Source organism: Melospiza georgiana, chromosome 3 (genome assembly GCF_028018845.1).
Source record: "Melospiza georgiana isolate bMelGeo1 chromosome 3, bMelGeo1.pri, whole genome shotgun sequence".
NCBI lineage: Eukaryota > Metazoa > Chordata > Aves > Passeriformes > Passerellidae > Melospiza > Melospiza georgiana.
The window spans coordinates 17,958,110-17,979,169 of NC_080432.1; the positions used below are offsets into that span (position 1 = coordinate 17,958,110).

The following is a 21,060-nucleotide window of genomic DNA, read 5'->3' on the forward strand; positions in this document are numbered from 1 at the left end:
CAGGGTGCTCAGCATGGAAAACACTGCCAGGGAAAGGTGCTTTGGAAAACACTGCCAGGGAAAGGTGCCTTGGGAAACACATGCTTGGTGTAAGGGTCTCCATGGGGATTCATCCCATCCAAGACATCCAAGTGAGGTATTTCAGGTGAAGACTGTCATCACCAGGCTCCTCCTCTTGTCATTGAAAGGCTCAATTTACCCCTGTAGGGAGTGAAGGGTAGCACTGCTCCAGCTTTTCCCTGCAGTGCTCGAGCCCTGACCCCATCAGAGCCCTCCAGGAGCCCTTCAGGTGCTTTCACCAAATGAAATTTTTCCCCTTCCTACACAGATTGTAGCTTAATCAATACAGCCTAAAGACAGAGCAGCCTACAGCTGCCTTCTGTGCTGCTGGCTTTGGCCAGAAGCAGAACAGCTCTGTGTTATAAACTCTGTGCTCCCACAAGCCTGGAAGGGGAAAGGAAATAAAATCCAAGTGCAGGCAGAGCAGGGAGATGAGGCCTGCCCATAAAACAGAGCACACAGCACTAGCAGTGTAGTTGAAGGGCCTCCAGGGCTTCCTTCTGATCCAGGGGATACTTTGGAACAGAATACCAAATATCCAGTGGCCTGGCCTTGGCTTCATGTCAAGGAGAGATTGATTAGTGCAGGAGTGGTGGTGAGCTGTGGGCATTTGAGAATCCCCAGAACTTCATGTCAGCCTTCAGCCAGTGCTAATCAGGATCTGATTTAAGGTTCAAGATTTCTTTTAGGCAAAGTTTTATTTGACCTTTAAGCATCCTTTCCCAAGTTATGTGTTCCTTTCAGCCATTTTCTTACCAGTCCAAGCACAAAAGATCTCTCCAGCTGGACAAGAGTGTCAGGATATTTTCTTTCCTTTTTCTGTCTGGCTTGCAGCCTCCTCTGTCTTGTAGCAAAGGCAAATTTCCCTTTTATGCTCCCTGCACCAGATGGATAAATTAGACTTGCTTTTGCCCATTTGCTGGCAACTGTTCTGCAAGATCTCAGGCACTTGATATTAACTGAATTATTATCAGTTAATAACAGCTTTCTGTGCAGTGTAAACTGATATACTAAGGAAGAGTGGGCCTAATAGTCAAGCGTTTTCTAGATTACTCTTCCATTTGCTAAAAGCAAGCAATTGCTGCTTAAAAAAAAAAAGAATAAAAAAAGGAAAGACAGATTTCATCTTGCTGTGCAAGATGTGCATTTCAGCAGCTGCAGGTTTCTCAGAAGGCTTTTTGGAGTTAATCAGCAAAAAGGGCAAAGGGCAGGCAAAATCTGGGCTGGGAGATTTTCTGGGCGGATTTTCAAGTCCATTAATAACAGCTCAGTGCCTGGCAGGGTGGGGGAGCAGAGCAGATGTGGGGGGAAAGGCAGAAGAGCTGAGCTGCTGGGAGGAGTGCTGTGCTGCTCTGTGATGGCTGAGAGTGCAGAGCAGTCCAGCTTCCTTCCACAATGGCAAAACCACAGCACCAACATGCAGAGCAGTCCAGTGTCACAGACATCTTTTATGGAAAATCCTTTCCTTAGGATTTTTCCACCTGAGAAGCTGAAAGGCCTCAGGAACAAAACGCAAACAATGATTATCTGCTGCTGTGGAATGCAACAGGTGCATCTGTGATTGGCCCATGTTGGATGTTTGTAATTAATGGCCAATCACAGTCAGCTGGCTCAGACAGAGAGTCTGAGCCACAAGCCTTTGTTATCATTCTTTGTTATTCTTAGCTTAGCTGGCCTTCTGAGATGAAAACTTTACTTCTATTCTTTTAGTATAGTTTTAATATAATATATATCAAAAATAATAAATCAAGCCTTCTGAAATATGGAGTCAGATCCTCTTCTCTTCCTTCAGCATAGGACCCCTGTGAACACAGTCACAGTCCAGCTTCCTTCCACATTGGTGAAACCACAGCACTGGCACAAAGAACCCAGCAGCCACTGGAGGAGGATGAAATGAGCCCTGTGGTGTGTCTTGCCCCTGGAGCCCCTCTCCTGCACAGATCTGCTGCCTCCTTGCTGCCCTGGCTCCTCACTCTGCCTTGGCACGGCCTGGGAGGTTTTCCTGCTCTGTTTTCATGTTCTCTTTGCTGCCTCTCTGAGGAACAGGGCACTTGGACCTCTGCTCTTTCCCCACACCTGGCTGGGGGATCGAGAGGTGCCTGTGCCAGGAGGAGAGGTATGTGTTGAAGCTGAGGGTCATTGGGAGAGGTTTCCTGACCTGTCAATGGCACATTTCTGTCTGGGAATGGCCAGAAGAGAAGCTCCTCTCCATCCCTGTGTCCTGCCCCAGCCTTGCAGCTCCCACTCCCTTCAGTCAGCTGCTGCTCTCAAGCCACAAATTCTGCCACAGAGCTTAAATCATGAGGTCTGTGCCTGGCTCTTGCTCTGGTGTTTCTGTTGTCAGAGGAATCTGAGAAGACTTTCTGATGTTGCTCCAGGCTGACTCCTTTTCTCTTCCATGGGTCAGGAAGTCTCCCCTCTGCATTAGCAGGGCTGGCACCCCTGTGTTCCACCCCTCAGTGCCTCCCCTTTGCCCTGTGCTGCTGGCAGGGGCTGGGAGGATGTTTTCTTAGTTTTGCAGCACCAAAGCACAAGGAGCAGATGGGCTGAGCCTGTTGCTGAGCCTGCTTCCTTCCCTCTCAGCACATTTGGCAAAGGGGAGGAGATGCTGGAAGCTTGGACTTGTGCTGGGGCCAGAGCCTGGCATCAGGCTGGTGCTTGCTGCAGGAACACAGCTGAGCCTGCAGGGTGAGCTCAGCCCCATGGGTCACACATGAGAGCCTGCAGAGCTACACAGATCTGGTTCTGGCTCCCAGGGAGGGGTTTGTCAGGGTGAGATCCCTCTTTTCTTGCTCACACCACTGCCCACAGGGGTTATAGGCCATGCTACAGCAGCTCAGGTGGGCAAGCAGAACTTTGAGGTACCCAGAGGTGGTACCACATTGTGGTGGTGTTCACAGGGGTCCCAGGATGAGGGAAGAGACTCCAAATTTCAGAAGGCTTGATTTATTATTTTATGATATATATTATATTAAAACTATACTAAAAGAATAGAAGAAAGGATTTCTTCAGAAGGCCAGCTAAGAATAGAATAAGAAGGAATGATAACAAAGGTTTGTGGCTTGGACTCTCTGTCCGAGCCAGCTGACTGTGATTGGCCATTAATTACAAACAACTCTATGAGACCAATCACAGATGCACCTGTTGCATTCCACAGCAGCAGATAATCATTGTTTACATTTTGTTCCTGAGGCCTTTCAGCTTCTCAGGAGGAAAAATCCTAAGGAAAGGATTTTTCATAAAAGATGTCTGCAACAGTTTGGGTATTTATTTTATTCTTATGGTTGTCCAAGGAACGTGAGAAATTAAATATATTTTGATGGCTCCACAGCTAGCCTGGATGATGTTGTGTTTCATGCCTGTCAGATTCAGGCATTTTGTTAAAATTAGAGATGATGGATTTACGGCCCAGAAGGGACTGCTCCAGCAGGCCAGACTTCCCTCTGTGATTTCAGCTTCTCTAGTCCTCTTCTACTCCCTTGGTGTTCTCCCCTCTGGGGACAGGGCTTTTCAGGCACAGCTCTAACACAGACAAACGGGAGCAGAAGCCCAAAGGTTTCTGTTTTGTGCAGAATTGACCATGGCCACTGTGACAGCAGCAGGCCTTGGTGCTGCTCCCTTCTGGCCCAGAGAGCTGCCTCAGCACCTGCCCTTCCTTCTCTCCATGGGCATGGCTCAGGACAGAAAAACAAATATTTGAATGTTTGAGAGGGAAATGAGGACAGGGACAAACATCTCCAGTGTTCTTTTAAAGGAGACAAATTGACCTGTATCACGAAGGGTTTTTCTAGAGTGTCAAACTGGGATCAGAGCACCATTCCTATTGCTCATTTCCAGCATGCTCTCTTCCTTCTTGGGCAGAGTTTGGTTTTCCTCCCTTCCTCCCTTAGCAAAGTGTGTATCTCAGCACGTCATCTCTCCTTGCCAGGGCTCTTTCCCAGGCTTTTCTGCTTCGCTTTGCACTCTTCAAGGGCAGCCCCAGTGCTTGACTCAGCTATTGTCCAGCAGGGTGAGATGAGATATCAGGCAGAAGCTGAGGTGTCTGAAGTGGCCAGGCTGCACAAAAGTGTTGCTCCTTTGCAGGTTACAAAACCCCAGATTGCTGTGCCTCTACATTTATTTATTATTTTTTTTTAAGCGCCGTTTCTACCACAATTCCACGGGCTAAGTAAGAAACTGATTAAAATGTACCAAACAGTATCATCTTTAGTGCTTTGAAAAATCCCTGCAGCTGGTGGGTGGCTGTGGGGGAGGGAGTGATTGATGCAAAATGTCCCCTCTCCCCAGGAGATCTTTCTCCCCCACACCCAGAATCCTGCTCCTTCCCTCTTATATAACTTTGTCATCTCCCCTAGCTCAGGTGCAGCTGATTTGTCACCAGGGGGAAGCTCAGCCAGGAGCTGGAGCAAGGGACAGAGGCTTGGGGGGTTCTGATTTCTGTCCCTGGCGTGCAGGGGGCTCTTGGCTCCAGTTTCCCTCTTTGCCAAGGAGATGCTGTTGGTTTCTGCCTGGCTCAGCTGGTGGGGGATGGATGAAGCGTGTGTGTTGACAGAAATGCTTTGAGATGCTTTGATGGAATGTGTTAATTTATTAATGGAATCTTCTCTAATCGTCACATTTCTTTGCATTAACTAAGGAAGATGCTTTGTGAGGGTGCAGTGTGGAGCTCAGCAAGCAGAACCTGACCCTGAGGCAGCCCTCCCAGATGTGTGCAGAAAGGCAATGCTGGAGTGACAGGGACAGAGCTCTGCTGGTGCTGCTCCCTGCCAGGCTGCCCTGGCAGCCAGGACACATCCCAGCACGTGGGATGGGCTTGGAAAGGGTGGGTATTTTTAGGGAGAAGGAATTTTGGCAACATGGACAAAACAAATCTCAGCTGAGGGGAAACACGGAGAGATGCCTAACGTGTGCACGCGTGATGATGCTTGTGTGTTATTTTGGGAGGAAGCTCATCTGCCTGTGCCCTGAAGCACATGAGCCCTGCCAGCCCCAGCTGAGCTGGGACACTCTTATCCACTCCCAAACACCACAGATGTTGTGCCTGTACTCTTGGCTCAGGGGGGCTAAGGGAGTTGGTCAGCCCAAACCCGTTTACAAAACGTTTTGCATCCATGTGGCAGCAGTGGGAATGTCACATTCCTGGCACCACTGCCATGTGTCTGGGATATGACCAGAAAAGGAAAGGCTGCTGCCCTGCCAGAGTGTGAAGGGAGAGAGTGAGAGCAGCCACTGTGTGTGCAGCAATGGGGAGGCAGAGGTGATTTTTGCCTGCTCTACACTCTCAGTGCAACATCACTGAATTAATCTGCTGAGCTTTAATGTTTAAATCCTGGTATTTTTGTGTATTAAATCAGGAGGAGCAGTCCTTGAGGCAGGAGCAGGGACTGTCTGTGCTCCTGCAGCACCCAGGCTGGGCAGCTGCTGCATTCAGCTAGCAGCAACAACCATCATTAGGTTTAATTAGTGATCAATGTGTCATTTCAGCTAATGTGAGAGAGTTTACCAGGCAGACTGTATTGGATTTTCTGGGAACAATGCAAGGAATAGGAATATTTCAAGAATATTTCAATAAGCAGATACTGCTCCTAGGTCAGGCTTATCTTCATGGTGTGATGTGCCTACAGCATTGGAGCTCAGCCTTTGTGCAGGGTCAGAGGGGAGGCTTTGGTCCCTGGTTTGGTATTTCCAGGGTTCTCTGTGACAGGAAAGAGTGATGAATCTGACTCCATGTTCTTAAAAGGCTAATTCATTATATTATATTATATTATATTATATTATATTATATTATATTATATTATATTATATTATATTATATTATATTATATTATATTATATTATATTATATTATATTATATTATATTATATTATATTATATTATATTATATTATATTATATTATAATGTTTTTGAAAGGATACAGACAGATGGCCTAACAAGATACTAATGAAAACTCGTGACCCCTTCCAGAGTCCCAACACAGCCTGGCACTGATTCTAACACAACACATATAATATTCATTTTAATATTTGCAAAAAGCCAATCATAAAATGTGCATTTTCCACATCCTGAGAGTGGGAAACATGCAGATCTGCACAGAGGCAGCCACAGGCATGATGAGGTTCATGGCTGCCACTGCAGTCACGTTTTCAGACCTGGTAGCTCACCCTGGGACCCAGGAGCTTTGTGATGTGTTGGAGGAAATCCCAAGCAGGGCCAAGGCAGCCCCACTCACTCTGGCAGCAGCAGCATGTCTGCTGAAGTCACTCTCAGGCAGTATTTTTAATGTTGCTTGAAAGAACTGCCAGCTCCTCTGCTGCTGAAAATTGGGGCTATTTTTAGCAATTAGCTGTATTCAAATGTTCCTTCCATGATCTGCACAGGCAGTAAAATGGTTTAGTAGATTACCAGATATTCCCCTAGATAAAAGCAGTGTTTGCTGTGTTAAAAAAAAAAGAAAAATGATAACTCAGATGGAAATCTTCACGCTTCACAGTACCAGTTCACACTGAGGCAGGGTTGGGAAAGGGATATGGCCTTGGGGATTCCTGTTAACATTTGTGTGCCCCCATTCTGACAAAAACTTGACTATTCAGCTGTGCTGCCTGGCTCCTGGTAGTGCTTTGCATTACTACAGCTTCTTTCAGCTCACAACCTCAGACCTTTCCCTCAGAAAGGTGGAGGTGGACAAGATAATCAGTAGGTGAGTGGGATCTATTCCCATCTTGCTGTTGAATGTAATCCTCAAAAAAGCCCTTTTGACTTTCCTGCCATGTGGCAGTCCTGTGCCTTTCTATAAACTGTATTGTGATGTTAATAATAACCCTAATAGTGGTTGAGAAGACTGTTTCTCAAACAGGTCTTACATCAGCCATCAGGCTGCCATGGGGTGGCAGGAGATGGCTCAGATTTGGAGATTGCATGGACTGCTATGGAATGGGAGCAGTGCCTCAGTTGGCCCTGATTCTGCAATACTGGAATTGCTTTTTCTCAAAGCATGTACTTACACTTGAAGTCTGCAGTTGGGGAGTTTAAGCAGACACACAAAATTAAACAAGTGTTCAACAGATTTGTTACAATTTTAAGCCCTCTGTTTCAGAGGGCCTGGCATTCAGTGCTGCAATGCAATTTTAATGCCTCTTGCTTGATCTGTAAAGCTGGAGAATTATTTAGCTGGGGAAAAATGTAAAACATTGATTGTATGCATTTGGCAGCTTTCCCCGACTTTGGACAGGGGAGAGCCACAGGCCTGCCAGATTCAGCATTTCTTTGAGAGGAGCCTGAGGATGCTGGAGGTTGTGGGTGCTGGAGGCAGCTCTCCCATCACTTGGGAGTTTTTCAGGAAGGACTGGATAGAAAAAGCTCCTTTCAGTTATAAAATCACCTGTGGAATAGGTTTAAATCCTTTCTTCTGCAGGGTAGGAAAGGGAGGCATAGTCTGCCTTTTATTTCTCTTGCTGAGAATCTCTGTGAGTCAAGATTTCCTTTGCAAGCCAATATGGAAACTTTAATGCCTGACATTAAATATTCTTTTTAAAGCTGTGATGAACTGAGAGAAAAAAATAAAAAGTTAATTAGAGCTTCTTGCAAAGGAAATAAAAATGTATATTAGTTAAAGTAGTGACATTTCCTTTTGATAGAAAGCCGGTGTTTCCAAGAGTCTGAGATAAAGGCTAATAGGCAGGCTAATCAAAGAACACAGGAACAAGTCCTTATGCAATACCTCTCCCTTCTGTTCAGTACAAATCCATTTGATCTTTACCATTAAGTAAGGGAATTTAGCTTCATGTCACAAAAAAAAAAAAAAAAAAAAAAAAAATCTGAGAGTAGAAGAGAAGAATTGTGTCCAGGCCAAAAGCTTTCTGTCTGGGTGTCTTGGTTTGGAAAGACAGGTGTCTGCTAAGGAAGGTAGGAACCTCCCCTGAAATGAAAAATGTAAAGCCCCTCCCTCTGAATTGTTATAAATTTGAAATTAAGGGGCTCTCGGGCAAAAATATGGGAGCAGGAATCACAGTTCTTTATTAGGCAAGAAAATAAAAAGATAAAATAAACAATGCAGTAAACCAAAACAACACTGACAGAGTCAGAACACAACCTGACACCCTGTGGGTCAGGGTGTTGGTGGCAGTCCCATTGGAAATGTGGCTGCAGCCCTCCTGGAGTGCCAGGTATGGTTCTGCTGGAGCAGGGATCCTGTAGAAAGGCACAGTCTTCCTCTGAAGATCCAGTGGAAGCAAAGGCAGCTGCTGCTCCTCTGGGAAATCCAGTGGAGAAGCTGTGCTGGTGTTCCAGAATCTCCAGATTATATCCAGGTAGGAATGCTTGGCTCCTCCCTATGGGCAGAGCATCTCCCAATGGGATGCTGTAGTTCTTATCAGTCATGCAGTGACACTCAACAAGGTGGCAAACAGAATACAACTTTCTTGGCAATCCAGGACACTGGTCTGACAGTCATCTTTCTCCACAGTCAGGTTGCAGTGGGATGTGGAGCTTGTTTTGGCCTGCTGTAAAACCAGCCACCAGCCATAAATGCAGGTCTCAGATCTTGAGGATCTCTCCGAACTCAAGGAAGTACTGGAGCCTGAACTCCAGACTCCAATATATGTCTAGGATGTGGGGAAGTGCTGCTCTGCAGCTCAGCTCTGGATCTTACATCGTCCTTCATGGTTCTCTTTTTTCTATGTTTCTCTTCTGTTCCTTTTCACCCTCCTCCTATTTATCCTCTTCCTTATCTGCTGCTTTGTTTCTCTGCAGCATCTTGCTCTTCATATGACCAACACCAAAACCCCTGCTTCTAAAAGCCAGAGGTGATAATTTCTTACTCCCAAAAGCATTGCATCTGCCATAGGAGGAATGCTGCACTGGAACTCAGTTTTGTTGTCAAGATTCACCAGCTGGAGAAGTAGGAGCTTTTGTTTTGATGCAACCAGTGGTGCTTTGATTACCCACAGAGCACAGCATCTGTAGGTAGAGTGTGAAAAATGTGTATTATATGATTGGCTTTTTGCGAATATTAAAATAAATATTATATGTGTTATGTTAGAAAGTTATGCTGTGTTAATTTTTTCAAGTAGTGTGTTAAATATAGTTTTAGGTTATAACATAATGTTAAAATAGAAACTATGCTATGTAAGATGCTTTTTAACTACCTCAAGAAAGAGCTGAGATAATCAAGAAATCCTTTGCACAGAGATAACAGCAACAAGACACTGAGATCCCAAAGAGAAGAAATATTGCCTCCTTATTGGGAAGACCCATTCTCCTTGCAGACTCTATGGAATCTGACCATGATTTTCAAGACGAAGGCGGAAAGTTGACAATAACCAGGAAACACCCTTTGGTTGAAAAGAATTTTTGAATCTTGTATGAGATATTTGAATATGCAAAAGGCTGTTGCTTTAAGAGTTAAACCTTTGTTAGTCACCATGCTTTCAAGAGGAAAGCATCCAAACATTCATCATTCTTTACTTTTTTATTGTCCTAACTCTGATTGTCCAAATTCTTATTGCTTTAATTATATCACTATTTTTATAACCATTTTATTACTGTTAAACTTTTAAAATTTTAAAACAAGTGATAGGTGGTTTTCACAAGAGCATCAGGGCAGGGGTCAGGCTCAGAAGGGCAGAACCCTGCTTTCTGCAAGTGTGGGGGTTTTTTTGGAAGTTCTTAAAAGATTGGAGTTCTGCTGCTTGTAAAGCAAGCTGAATAAGCTGCTTTCAATGGGCTTTCCTCCTCACTCAAAAATGAAATGTCCAAAGAAGCATTTGGGAACTTCTGGGGTTGTATCAGGCAGTCCAGTTCCTTCATGGAATGCTGCTCTGATTCTCAGTTCAGGCAATTTCTGTTTCAAATACCCGGTGGATTTTCTTTTCTAATTACACTAATTAGCCTCAATTGAGAATAAAGAATCTGATGCTTCATGTCTGGCACTGCATGTTCCTTGACAGAAGAGAGACAAGCTGGTGTTTGTGTCTTTGCTCACGAAGAAGAAAAGTTTGAGCAGGTTTTGAAGCCCAGAGTGAAAATAGGTTTTTCTGCAGAAGTCACTGGAAGTCAGAAAAGCCACCCAGAACAGCTGAGGCCACCAGGAGGGAAGTGAAGGGAAATGTTTGCAATTTCAGCTTCCCTTCAGGAAATGCCACCTTTGTGCACATTTGGGCTTTCTGGTTTTAGCTACAAAAAGGGATGGGGTGAAGCACTTTGCACACATCTTTGTCAGACTCCACCACTATGCGTGTGCTGAGCTTGAAAATTGAGGCACCCACCCCTGCTTGCATTCACTGAGCCTGCTGGACATTTTGCCATGCACATTAGTGTGAAGTCTAGTCTCATGTTGGTTCTCTTTCCTAAAAACTGATATTACAAAATGATGGGCAGCCTCAAATTCCATTAAGCTCAATGCATGTGCTCAGCTACTGATAGGATTTGATCTCTAGGCTTATATGTGGTTTATGTCTCTTTCTCCTTGGTAGCATATCAAATGCCATATTACCCCCTCAGTTCTTCACCAGGAACACAAGAATTGCTGCTCCATTAAAAAAAAAAAAAAAAAAAAAAGTGGAAATGATTACTTTTTTTTTTTCCATGTGCTGCTAAGAGGCTGCATAACAGAGTCACAGGCTGGAGTGAATGGAAAGGGACCACTGCTGGCCTCTGCTCAAATCCAGTCCAGCAGCAGCAGGATGCTTAGGGCCTCATTCAGCTGAGTTTTGAATTATCTCCAAGGATGGAGATCCCACAGCCTCTCTGTTCAATTGGCTTCATCACACTCATGGTAATCCTTTTTTCCTCCTATCAAAACCACAACCTCTTTTTTGTTTTAAATCTATCACCATTCATCCTTCTGCTGTGCACTTCTCCAAAGGGTCTGGCTCCATCTTCTCTAAACACTCCCAATTAACAGAGTTTGTGTCACATGAAGAAAAAAAGATGGGCAGAGTTGCAGGATGCATATCCAGACTGAGAGTTCAGATATTGTGACTCCAGCTGAGTGAGTCTGAGCTGCTGGCTCAGATCATTTGTTCACTGAGGATCAAAAATGTACAAAAATAATGTTTGATCTGAGAGTCAAACATGGCTCACAGCTTTGCACACATCAGTGAATTCAGACCAGGTTTGTCACTGGGAGGAGCCAAAGGGAAACCTCTCCAGACAGATTTCCAAATCAATTGTCCAAATGCCTTGTGAAAAACCCTCTAAATGCCCCAACACTTTCTGGTGGTCATGACTGAGATGTCCCTTTGTCCTTCCAGGTAGATTTGACATGTGATGTTAACTGCTGATCCCCCGAGGAATGCTAATCAAAGCCAAATCCAGAATAAAGGCTGGAATTCTGTCACTCTGCTCAGCCTTCAAGGGCAGCTCTGGATTTGGCTGCCTGCTTTGGTCACCTGATGGCAGCAGTGTGGGATCATGAGAGTGATGTCCATGAAACAGGAACCCTTAAGGAGCTGTGAGTAAGGGGATCTGTGCTCTGGAGTATCTGAAGAGCTGCAGCCAGTCTGTTCTCCTGCTGATGCTCTTACACTTTTGGGTGCTGGAGTTACCTTGATAAATAGTGTGTGATGCACAGCTGGGAAGGAAATATGTGCTGGGTGTCAGGTTTAGGGAGCCAACAGACCTGTTAAGTGTATGTTTGACTCCAGACAGGCAGAGCAGACTTGAGCAAGCTCAGAAACATTGCTGCATCAGGACTAGGGCCTGTTTCAGCAGCTGGAAGTTCAGTCAGAGCTTTCCTGACACCTCAGAAGCTCTGACCTCTGAGGTGTCAGCAGGCCAAAACTTGAGTAGCAGTATGAAATCTCTGCCTCATGAAAGCTGGTAGAAACCAAAGTGTTCCTATACATTTATTTTCCTTTTTTCTACTTTGTCCTGAGAAGCATACAGTGGCACACTCTGGCCCATTTTGATTCCTGGGGATGTAAATAGAAATATGAGTCATGATAACTCATTAACACTAGTTGCAGAACAATTAAGCTAAACAGTATTTTCCTTTGGGAGAGCCACAACTATTTCATGCCCTAGTTAGTTGATTTTGATATGCTTTCCCTTGGCTAGGAAATGCAAGTTCCTTGATCCACATTCCCTGCTGGTTTTGGTCACTGAACTCACGATGTTTGAAAAGGAGATAATGAAAATGATCACATCCCATTTATTCCTAGAGGCTCTCAGTTCCGTGGGGGGTCTGAGCATTCCTTGCCATCAGCAGTAACGATGGTGGCTCTCACTTAATGAGCAGCCACTGGCATAGGCAGGCACAGAACAACAAATCAGCAGCCACACTTGCAGCCTCGATAGAGGGAAGACCACAGGACTCCAGGATCTCTCCCAGAGGCCATTGATTTGCTGGCTCTTCAGTGAAATTGATGATTGCTGGTCCCTGCAGTTAGCTGGCACTGCAAGTGAAATTGTAGAGCTTGGCATCAGCACAGGAGGCTGAGAATAGCAACGAGGCCTCTGCCAAAGCTGGCCCTGGGGCAGGTGAGAATCACTCCCATATCCAGGCAGAGCTAAAGCAGGGATGAGACAGCACCTGTAGGCAGGATCTGCTGAGCAAACTTTGGGAAACGCCAAAGGTGATTTCTGTGCAGCAACAGCACCAGTGCATCAAGGAGGGCAAGAGCTGCTCGTCCCCTGCATCTCCCTCCACAGCACTGCACCATGGCCAGCAGTACTGGGGGAAGTCAGGGACTGTGATGGTGTTCACGGGGTTCTTGGATGAGGGAAGAGACGAGAATGTTGACTCCATGTTTCAGAAGGCTTGATTTATTATTTTATTATATCTATTACATTAAAACTATACTAAAAGAATAGAAAAAAAGGTTTCACTAGAAGTCTAGCTAAGAATAGAATAGGAAAGAATGATAACAAAGGTTTGTGGCTCAGCTCTCTGTCCGAGCCAGCTGTGATTGGCCATTAATTACAAACAACTCTATGAGACCAATCACAGATGCACCTGTTGCATTCCACAGCAGCAGATAATCAATATTTACATTTTGTTCCTGAGGCCTCTCAACTTCTCAGGAGGAAAAATCCTGAGGAAAGGATTTTTCATGAAAAGATGTCTGTGACAAGGGACATCTAAGCTCCCTGTAGGTTATTGAAAGTTGATTGTACCTAAAATTATCTGCCAGCAGCTGCCAGAATGTGTGCCAGGCCCTCCCCAGGTTGGTGCCTGGTCTCAGCAGGGATGTTGCCCCTCTCAGCACCCCCAGCTCTGCCTGCCTGGGACCGCAGCAAAGAGCTCCATCCCCTCCTACCCCCAGCAAGAGGTCAGTGTGCCCACAAATAAGATTTATCAGTGGCAATACTGGCCTTGTAGTGCCCTTGTGCAGCTTTTCTCTGGGTGAAAAGAGGACTCAGTTTTCCAGCACTGCTAATCCTCTGTAAAGTTCACTTGGTAGCTGGAGAGTTTACTGAAAACAAACATCTTCCTCTGAAATGTGTTGCCTTTGGCCAGGCTGATGTGTTTATCAAACAGCTTTTATCATTGCTTGCTTTATTTTCTGCCATCTATTACCAGTGCCCTGAGTGCTTTTGCTCTGTGGTGTTTTATGCATAGTTTTATTTGCATAGTGCAAATAAAATTAATCTGATTGTAGCTTGTTTGCTCTAATTAGAGCAATACTGGAGCGTGGTTCCTCAGTGTTGACATTGTTCTCCAGGATGAGGAGGGCAGACTCAGGGCTCCTGGGCTCTGCTGCCAGCCTCCCCTCTCTCTGCCATCCATTTGTCTTCAGAATCAGAAACCTGAATAAATGAGAGCTACCTGGATTAGGCACTGAGTATTTTTTATATTTGTGTATGGATCAGATTAGGGACTGAGTATTTTGCATATTTGTGAATGCATCAGATGCACTTAGAAAGTGTATTTTTATTAGGACAAAGAAACCAATTATCATTTAATCAGGACATCCCCTAGCAGTAATTAGTCACAAAGGAGAACTGAGATTCCCCATCATGAATATACAATTCAAAAGAAGACTGCCAATATCGAATCCACACTCAGAGATACTTCTTGCCATGAAGCTGGGAGGTTGTAATAGAGCTGAGAAGTACTTCAGAAAGCAAATTTTATTAGGTAAGTGGTCAGTGCTCCTTATTGTGGCACTTACAAGCAGTTCAGAGTTTTCTGAAAGCAATGGGTTACAGAGGAGCTAGATTGACTTTCTTGCAAGTTATGACTCAGGTAGAAATATTTAGCACTTCCAAATATTGTAAGCTCTTAGCTAAACCCAGGGGTCTATAGGCAGGTAGTGCCATGCAGATTTTTGGCAATTGAGGAAAGAGGGCATTCACAGCTCCTGGGACTGGACACATTTCTGTCTGAAGGCAGCTGAGAATGAGAGAGAGCCTGTAAGGAGAGTGATGATGACAGCCCTGCCTGGTGTAACAGGAAACCTCCTCAGCAAGAGGCAAGAGAGGAGAATTATGGGGTGGTGCAGCCTCCACTGTCGCCACTCGTTTGTTGCACTTAATGAATGACTGGGATCAGCCACATAATGGATGCTCAAAGACCAGAAAAAACGTCCTGCTGCTCACCTGGGCTGCAGAGGACCCAACAAATGCCTCAGGGCTTTGCCCGACAAAAGGAGCCAGTGTGGGTGCAAGCAAAGTCAAGTCTGTTTTTACTGGGAAAGCCAAGTCTCAGCTGTGTGTCTCCATCAAAATCAGATGGGATTTACATTTTGGATAAATGATGGGGACTGGTGGGTCACTAATTGGACATTTTTCAGTTCCCTGTGCAGTTTCACTGCTCTTTAACAGAATGCTGTAAGAAATCCCCATTTCAAAGATGGATTTGTTTGCAGAGGCTGTGGCATCTCTGCAAAGAGCCTGTGCAGCCTCAATGTACCACAGAGCACCCACAGGACTGCAGAAATCTCATTTTCTTCTTTACCCCAATAGCACAATGCTACTGAGAGTTTCATTGGCTACTCTATCCCTTTTAGCCCTCTGGCTCGTCTGTTTTGCTTTTCTTTATTCGTTTTCTGGGACCCAAACTGGGAACCACACACAGACCCTCCAGCTGGTATCTTGCGCTGCCCAATTTGTATTTTGGAGCTCTTCTGGGCCAGAGGACACCCAGACTGATGGCACAGGTCAGGCAGGGAGCTGCCACCCCAGGGATGTGGCATCTGCCCTGGGGTGCCCTAGTCAGGAGTCAGAGCCTGGCTTTGGGCCTGTGTGGGGAAAACATGTGTTTGGGATTACAGCTTCAGCAGGGGAAGCTGCCATCCTTAATTAAACTCCTCCACAAGGCTGCAGCTTGGCATTGGCACACACGCATCTCTGAGCATGAACTTTCCAAATCTCTCTCCTTGTTTCTGCTCTTGAACGCTTTCAGTGCTGCAGCTGCTGCCTCCTTCCTCTGGCAGCAGAGCCTCTTACAGTGGCAGGCGCACAGGCAGGAGGATTATCTGCACCACAAAGGGCAAAGATGGTGCTTGGGAGAACAAGCAGCATCCACACAAAAAAGGTAGCCAGGTAGCCCATGAGGGGGTTTGCCATCATTTCTCACAAGCTCTGCCAAAGGATGACTGAATGGCTGGGGGATTGGCTCAGGGTTTTGGAGACTCTGCTTTTTCCTTGGGTGTGATTTCTCATTCTTGTTGGCAGGTAGCAGAAACCAAGAATGGACTACAGCTGGCCATGCAGCAAGTGCTCCTCTGTCTCTGGCTCACTGGGCTGAGCATTTCAAGGGAAGGAAAGGTGAGGCTGAAGATCATCTCTTTCCAAAGTTATGACTCCTCACTGTCATCATAAATTAGGTATGGACTTTATCTCCAAAGCTCACTGTTTTATGTCCCTTTTAACATTTGCAATTAGGAGAACTCTGAGCAATTCCTTTCAGCATTACTTTGCCACAACATCTGCCTTTGGCTGTAGGCTCTAGTTTAATTAACTTGCCGCGAGAACAAATCTCCTTTTACCCTTTTTTAATTTCCCACTCTCTAATTTCATTGCATGGTGATTTGTGTCTCGGTTGCCACATGGGGACAGTAAAACGGGGATAATGCCAGGGTGAATAACCTCAAAGCCTGGCAAGCACCCAGGTACCAACTGTGGCAAGTGCTGTGGCTGTGCCAATGGTTTGGAATATTATCTTCCCCAGACTCAGGATATGCAGTTACACCGCTGGATTTACTGAGAGAGAGCTACTCAGTCATGTTCCCAGGCAATCTGAAATGCTGTTTCTCTTCTTTCAACCCCTCCTCTTCCTACATCTACTTTCCTGGGCATTTGGAAAGCTGAAAAAGCAGGTTTATTTAAGGGACCTTTCTAAAGAAGAGAGTAACCATCAGAGCTGCTTCACACAGACCTCTGTGTTGGTCTGCAATGCAAAATTATTTAGGGGGACTGAGGAGGAGGCCAGCTCTGGGCACCTCTGCCCTGCAGGAGGAACACTCCAAATTCAGCCAAAGAGATTGCATCTGTTAATGATCATCCAGGAGAGAGGAACCAGGGGAAGTTGTTAAGCTATTCAAAACATATTTTACAACCCCCAGACAGGACAGAGAGCCCTCTGATTTATTCCATAGAGAGAAAAGGCAGTAGAATGAATGCTCAGTTAGATGGGGATGCAGGACCCCACATCCCTTTCCCTGACACTGGTGCAGTCTGAGGGATGCCCGTGGGATGATCAAGGAGGCACAGCTGAGCCACAGCAGTGGCTGCCTGTAGCCTCCAGCCTGGCTGCAAACAGGACCATCCCAGCCACACTGATTATGTGCAGGGGCATTGAAAAGTGGGCCATCAATACAGACAGCATAACCCAGCACTGAAGGGGGTTTTGTTACAAAACTCTCGAGCTATCAGATATCAAATACCAGATCATGTAAAGTCTCCTGCAGCAACAAACCCAGGCTTGAGCAAGACCAGTTCTGACTCCCCCACAGGCTGTAAGCAATCGTGTTCCCTGTGTGTGTCCAACATTTTCTCACCCTTTTGGAGACACTTAGCAGGGTGGAAATATTGCAGGGAGACATCTCAGGCATGTGTCAGAAATGGAGCCCAAAGCAAGACAGTCTGGGAGATTCAGTGCTCAGGGCACTGTCAGCACAGTCTGAGGGGAGGCATTTGGTCCTGTGACACTGAAGAGATAGCTTATGTCTGCCTGGTACCAGAGTTTGACCTATTTCCTCTGCCTTTCAGAGGAATCTGATGCAAAATGGCCCAGAAAAGAAAATGTAATTCTTTGTGGTGCCCTGAAGTCACAAGCCAGGCACCTGAATGCTTGGCACTGAATTTCAGAGTCTGAGACACTCAGAACTGCCAGAGATGGGGTTTCTTGGGCCATTTACCATTTCTGTCCTCTGAAGTTCTCCAGTTTCTCCAGTTTGCCTCTTGTGAGCAGAAATTGCTGGGGGCACCCTAGAGGTGAGATTGCAGAAACAGAGGCTGTAAGAAAATTCCAACTATCCTGACATTTATGATGAAGGCTGCAAAGCAGACCTTTTGCTCAAACACTATAAATAAATAACATATAAACAAAAGAGTTTTTTTCAGAGGAACTGGACAAATCCTTGGGAGAAAAATTCCCCCCAGGCTAATGGCACGCAGGAAATCCCTGAGCCACAAATCTCACGAGGCTGGGAAATATTTGGAAGATCAAGCAGTGGTTGTGTGGCCTTTCTTATGTCAGCTCCTCACAGAGGCAGGATCAGGGTGAAACAGTCCCTTGACTTCACTCAGGATAACTATTCTCTGTCAACTCTTAATTTTTTATTTCCCTTAATATTTATTATTTAGTATTTATTATTTTTATTACTTATTTATTATTTTACCCTTATTATTTATTACCTTTAATTGCTTATTTGCTTTCCTCCAGGATGCCCTTGCAGTTCTGCAGAATGGGGTGGATGCCACTCCATACCTCCCTGCTGGTCACCTTCAAACCTTCAAACCGAGGTGCCAGGCAGGCCGAGGGGGCACCCACCAGGTCATGCAGGTGAACTCTTCAGATGAATGGTACAGCAGAAGCAGGCACTGGGAATAATGGGCTCTGACTCCAAGATTTCAGAAGGCTGAAAAATTGCTTTATTAAGCTACGTTATATTACACTAATACTGTACTAAATTACATACTTAAGAGATAATTACATACTAAAGAGATTCTATACTAAAGAAAAACCCGTGACTGTCTGGGACAGCCAGGACACAGCTTTGAGTGACTGCCTAATCACTCAAACCAACTTTCACCCGTGTCCAGTTAACAAACCACTTTGGGTAAACAATCTCCATAACCCATTCCACAGGTGCCAAACAACAGGAGCAGTGAACAGAGATAAGAATTTTTTTTTCTCTTCTTCGCTCTGTGCTTCTCCAGGAAAAATCCTGGGAGAGGGAGAATGATGTGTCTGTTTAGAGAATGTGAATGTGACACAGAATGGAGTTTTCTCCCCATTTTTCCCCAGAGTGGGACCAAACGCGCTGCTCTGCCTCTGAACCGCTGGTGTTTGGTCTAGAACTCCTGGAAGGAGCGATCAGCAGGAGCAAAGAGTCCGCTGTGTGTGTCTGTGTGCTCGCAGCACCATCTAGTGCCTCTCAGAGATTGCTTTATCTCCTTCCCCAAATTCCCAGGGATGGGATACCGGGCACGCCGGTAGTCCCAGGCTTGTGGAGGGCTGGTTGTGAAGGCAAAGCCTGCCCAGCACACGTGTGACAGCCCGGAGGAGGGAAGCACAGGATGAAAGGTGTGTCAGCATCTCGGGTTTGGTGAGATGCTGGTGTGCATCTCCGAGTGACACTGCGAGCTGCCTCCAGCCCACCCGGGGCTGCACATCCTGCCTTGGCTGAATGTCTATAAAATTAATGACAAATACTTGGAAAGGATTTGGTTTGGAGTAACTTCAGTGCTCTCCTCTTCCTTTTTCCAGGGAAGCTGCAGAGCCAATGCCCTCTGCTGATAGCAGAGGATAATTATCTACCGTGAGTAGGAAAGAAAATATCCAGATTTAATTTATCTAATCGCTCTTCTTTGATTTTATCAGCAGCCCCAGGGGCTGGAGGACACACAATGACAGAATTGTCGAGGTTGGCAGGGACCTTTGGAGATCGCTATTCCAACCCCTGCCCAGGTAGGGTCACCTGGAGCAGGTGACACACGAGAGGGTTGGGGCTGTCCCCAGAGAGGGACCCCACGACCTCCCTGCTCTGCCACCCTCATGTGAAGCAGCTGTTCCTCATGTCGGGACGGAAATTCTCGTGTTTTAGAAATTCTCGTGCCTCAGTTTACGGCCATCGCTCCTCGTCCTGGAGCACCACCGGAACGCTCGCCTGGAGGTGGCATCATGAGGCCGGCATTTGTGTGCGGGAGAGCTGCTGAGCTCAGGTTCTCCCAGGACACGGGAGCCCGCTCTGTGTCCCTGGGGTGCGGGACAGGGATGCGGGAAAGGTGGCGGGAACGGGAATCGAACCCGCGGCCCTCAGGGCGCAGCACGAGCCGCGCCGCCGCGCCCGCCTCCCATTGATACACAGGATGAATCTCCAGGCCTGCGCAATCGATGCCCGAGCGGCGGATCCGCCCGGCCGGCGAGGCGGGGTGCGCGCTCGGCGCTCGGCTGGCGCTGCCGCGGGCGGGGCGGCGGCGGGCGGGCGGCGCGGGGCGGGGCGGCGGCGGCGGGCGCGGGAGCGGCGGCGATGGCGGAGCCAGCGGAGAAGCTGTACCGGGCCGAGTATGCCAAGAGCGGCCGCGCCTCCTGCAAGAAATGCGGCGAGAGCATCGCCAAGGACTCGCTGCGCCTGGCGCTCATGGTGCAGGTACCGCGTGGCGGGGCCGCCACGGGCGGGGGGCGGGCTGATCCGGCCGCTCCACTCGGTACCGCCGGCGGCGGGGCCAGCCCGCGGCTCCGCTCCCTCCGCGGTGCTCCGGAGCCGCTCGGCCGCGCCTTTCGCTGCTGCGGGGGCGGGCACAGCCTATTTTTAACAGAGGCGGCTTCGCTCGCCGCCGTGTCCGCAGCAGCGCCGGTGCCCGGGGCAGCCGTGCCTGCAGCGCTCCCGGCCGGGGGGAGCCGCTTCCCCCGCTCCCCCGGGCTGCAGGGGCGGCCGGAGCACAAGCCGTGCACAGTTCACCGTGCGGGGCCGCGGGGGCGCTTTGTGCCGTGCGGAGGCCGAGGCGAGCTCCGCGGCTGGGCTTTCCGCGCCCCGGGAAGCGGCTCGGTGTCCCGGCCGGGCCGGGCCGGGGAATCCCCGCTCGGTGCGCGCTTTGCATGCGAGACAGAGGAACTGCGGCCCGAAAGCGGCGAGAGGCTGGGGCAGCCCCGGATGAGAGGAGAGGAGCGGCCGGGCCCGGGTGGTCTCGCTGAGCTGAAACAGCGGAACCGCAATCGGCGAGCGGGCCGCGAAGGCACGGTGCGCTGTCCGCCGGCCTCGTGGTGTTGTTTGCCTTTTGGGGAAAAGATTGCTTGGTTTACTTTTGGAAGGAAGGGAAGAGCCCCGTTCTGTGTGGGGGGCTGTGCGCGGAGCCGGCATCCCTGCCCGCTGCGGGAGGATGCGGAGGGAATCGCCGCTATCCCGGGAATGGAGGGACTCTGCGGCGTGCTGGGGGCGGGCTGAGTTTGGGGGTGTTGCTGTGGAAGGTAAGCAAAGGCTTACCTGTGTGTATGTGTGTGTGTGTGTGTGTGTGTCTGCGGAAGGCGAGCAAGGACGTGGCAGCGCAAAGCCCTGCGGATGGATGGATGGATGGATGCTGTGGGTCCTGAGGAGCCGGGTGTGGAGGACGTAGCTCCAGACAGGGTTATTTGTATCTCGCTTGTGCCTCTGGGAGAGGAGGCTCCGCTTGTGCGGGGGCGGGGAGGAAGGGCCCGGTCCACCCTGGCCTCGCCGGGGCCGCGGGGCCCTGCTGGCTGCCGGGCGGGGCTGGGGGCAAAGCTGCTGTCCCGGAGGGGAAATACCTGCCCGGGCCTTTGTTACCAGAGCCTCCTCCCCCAGGGAAGGTGCCGGGCCGAGCTGCGGCGTTGGCTCGCACGTGTTCCCGCTGCCTCTCCTTTTGTCTGCCCTCA

At 47.9% G+C, this 21,060-nt stretch overlaps 1 protein-coding gene and 1 long non-coding RNA gene across 2 annotated transcripts in view; both read left to right on the top strand.

Annotated features, from left to right (window-relative positions):
- The first annotated feature begins 10,667 nt into the window (after nt 1-10,667).
- LOC131080847 (uncharacterized) lies at nt 10,668-19,400 on the top strand. Its single transcript, XR_009114225.1, has 4 exons — nt 10,668-10,833; nt 11,312-11,511; nt 15,678-15,829; nt 17,890-19,400. It is a non-coding gene; the product is annotated as an uncharacterized LOC131080847 (long non-coding RNA).
- Nucleotides 19,401-19,678: 278 nt separating this feature from the next.
- PARP1 (poly(ADP-ribose) polymerase 1) overlaps nt 19,679-21,060 on the top strand; it is a 32,007-nt gene continuing 30,625 nt past the window's right edge. The window contains exon 1 of the mRNA XM_058019424.1: nt 19,679-19,819. Within this exon, the coding sequence (XP_057875407.1) occupies nt 19,700-19,819 (120 nt within the window). The 5' untranslated portion in view covers nt 19,679-19,699. The remainder of the gene's footprint in view (nt 19,820-21,060) is intronic.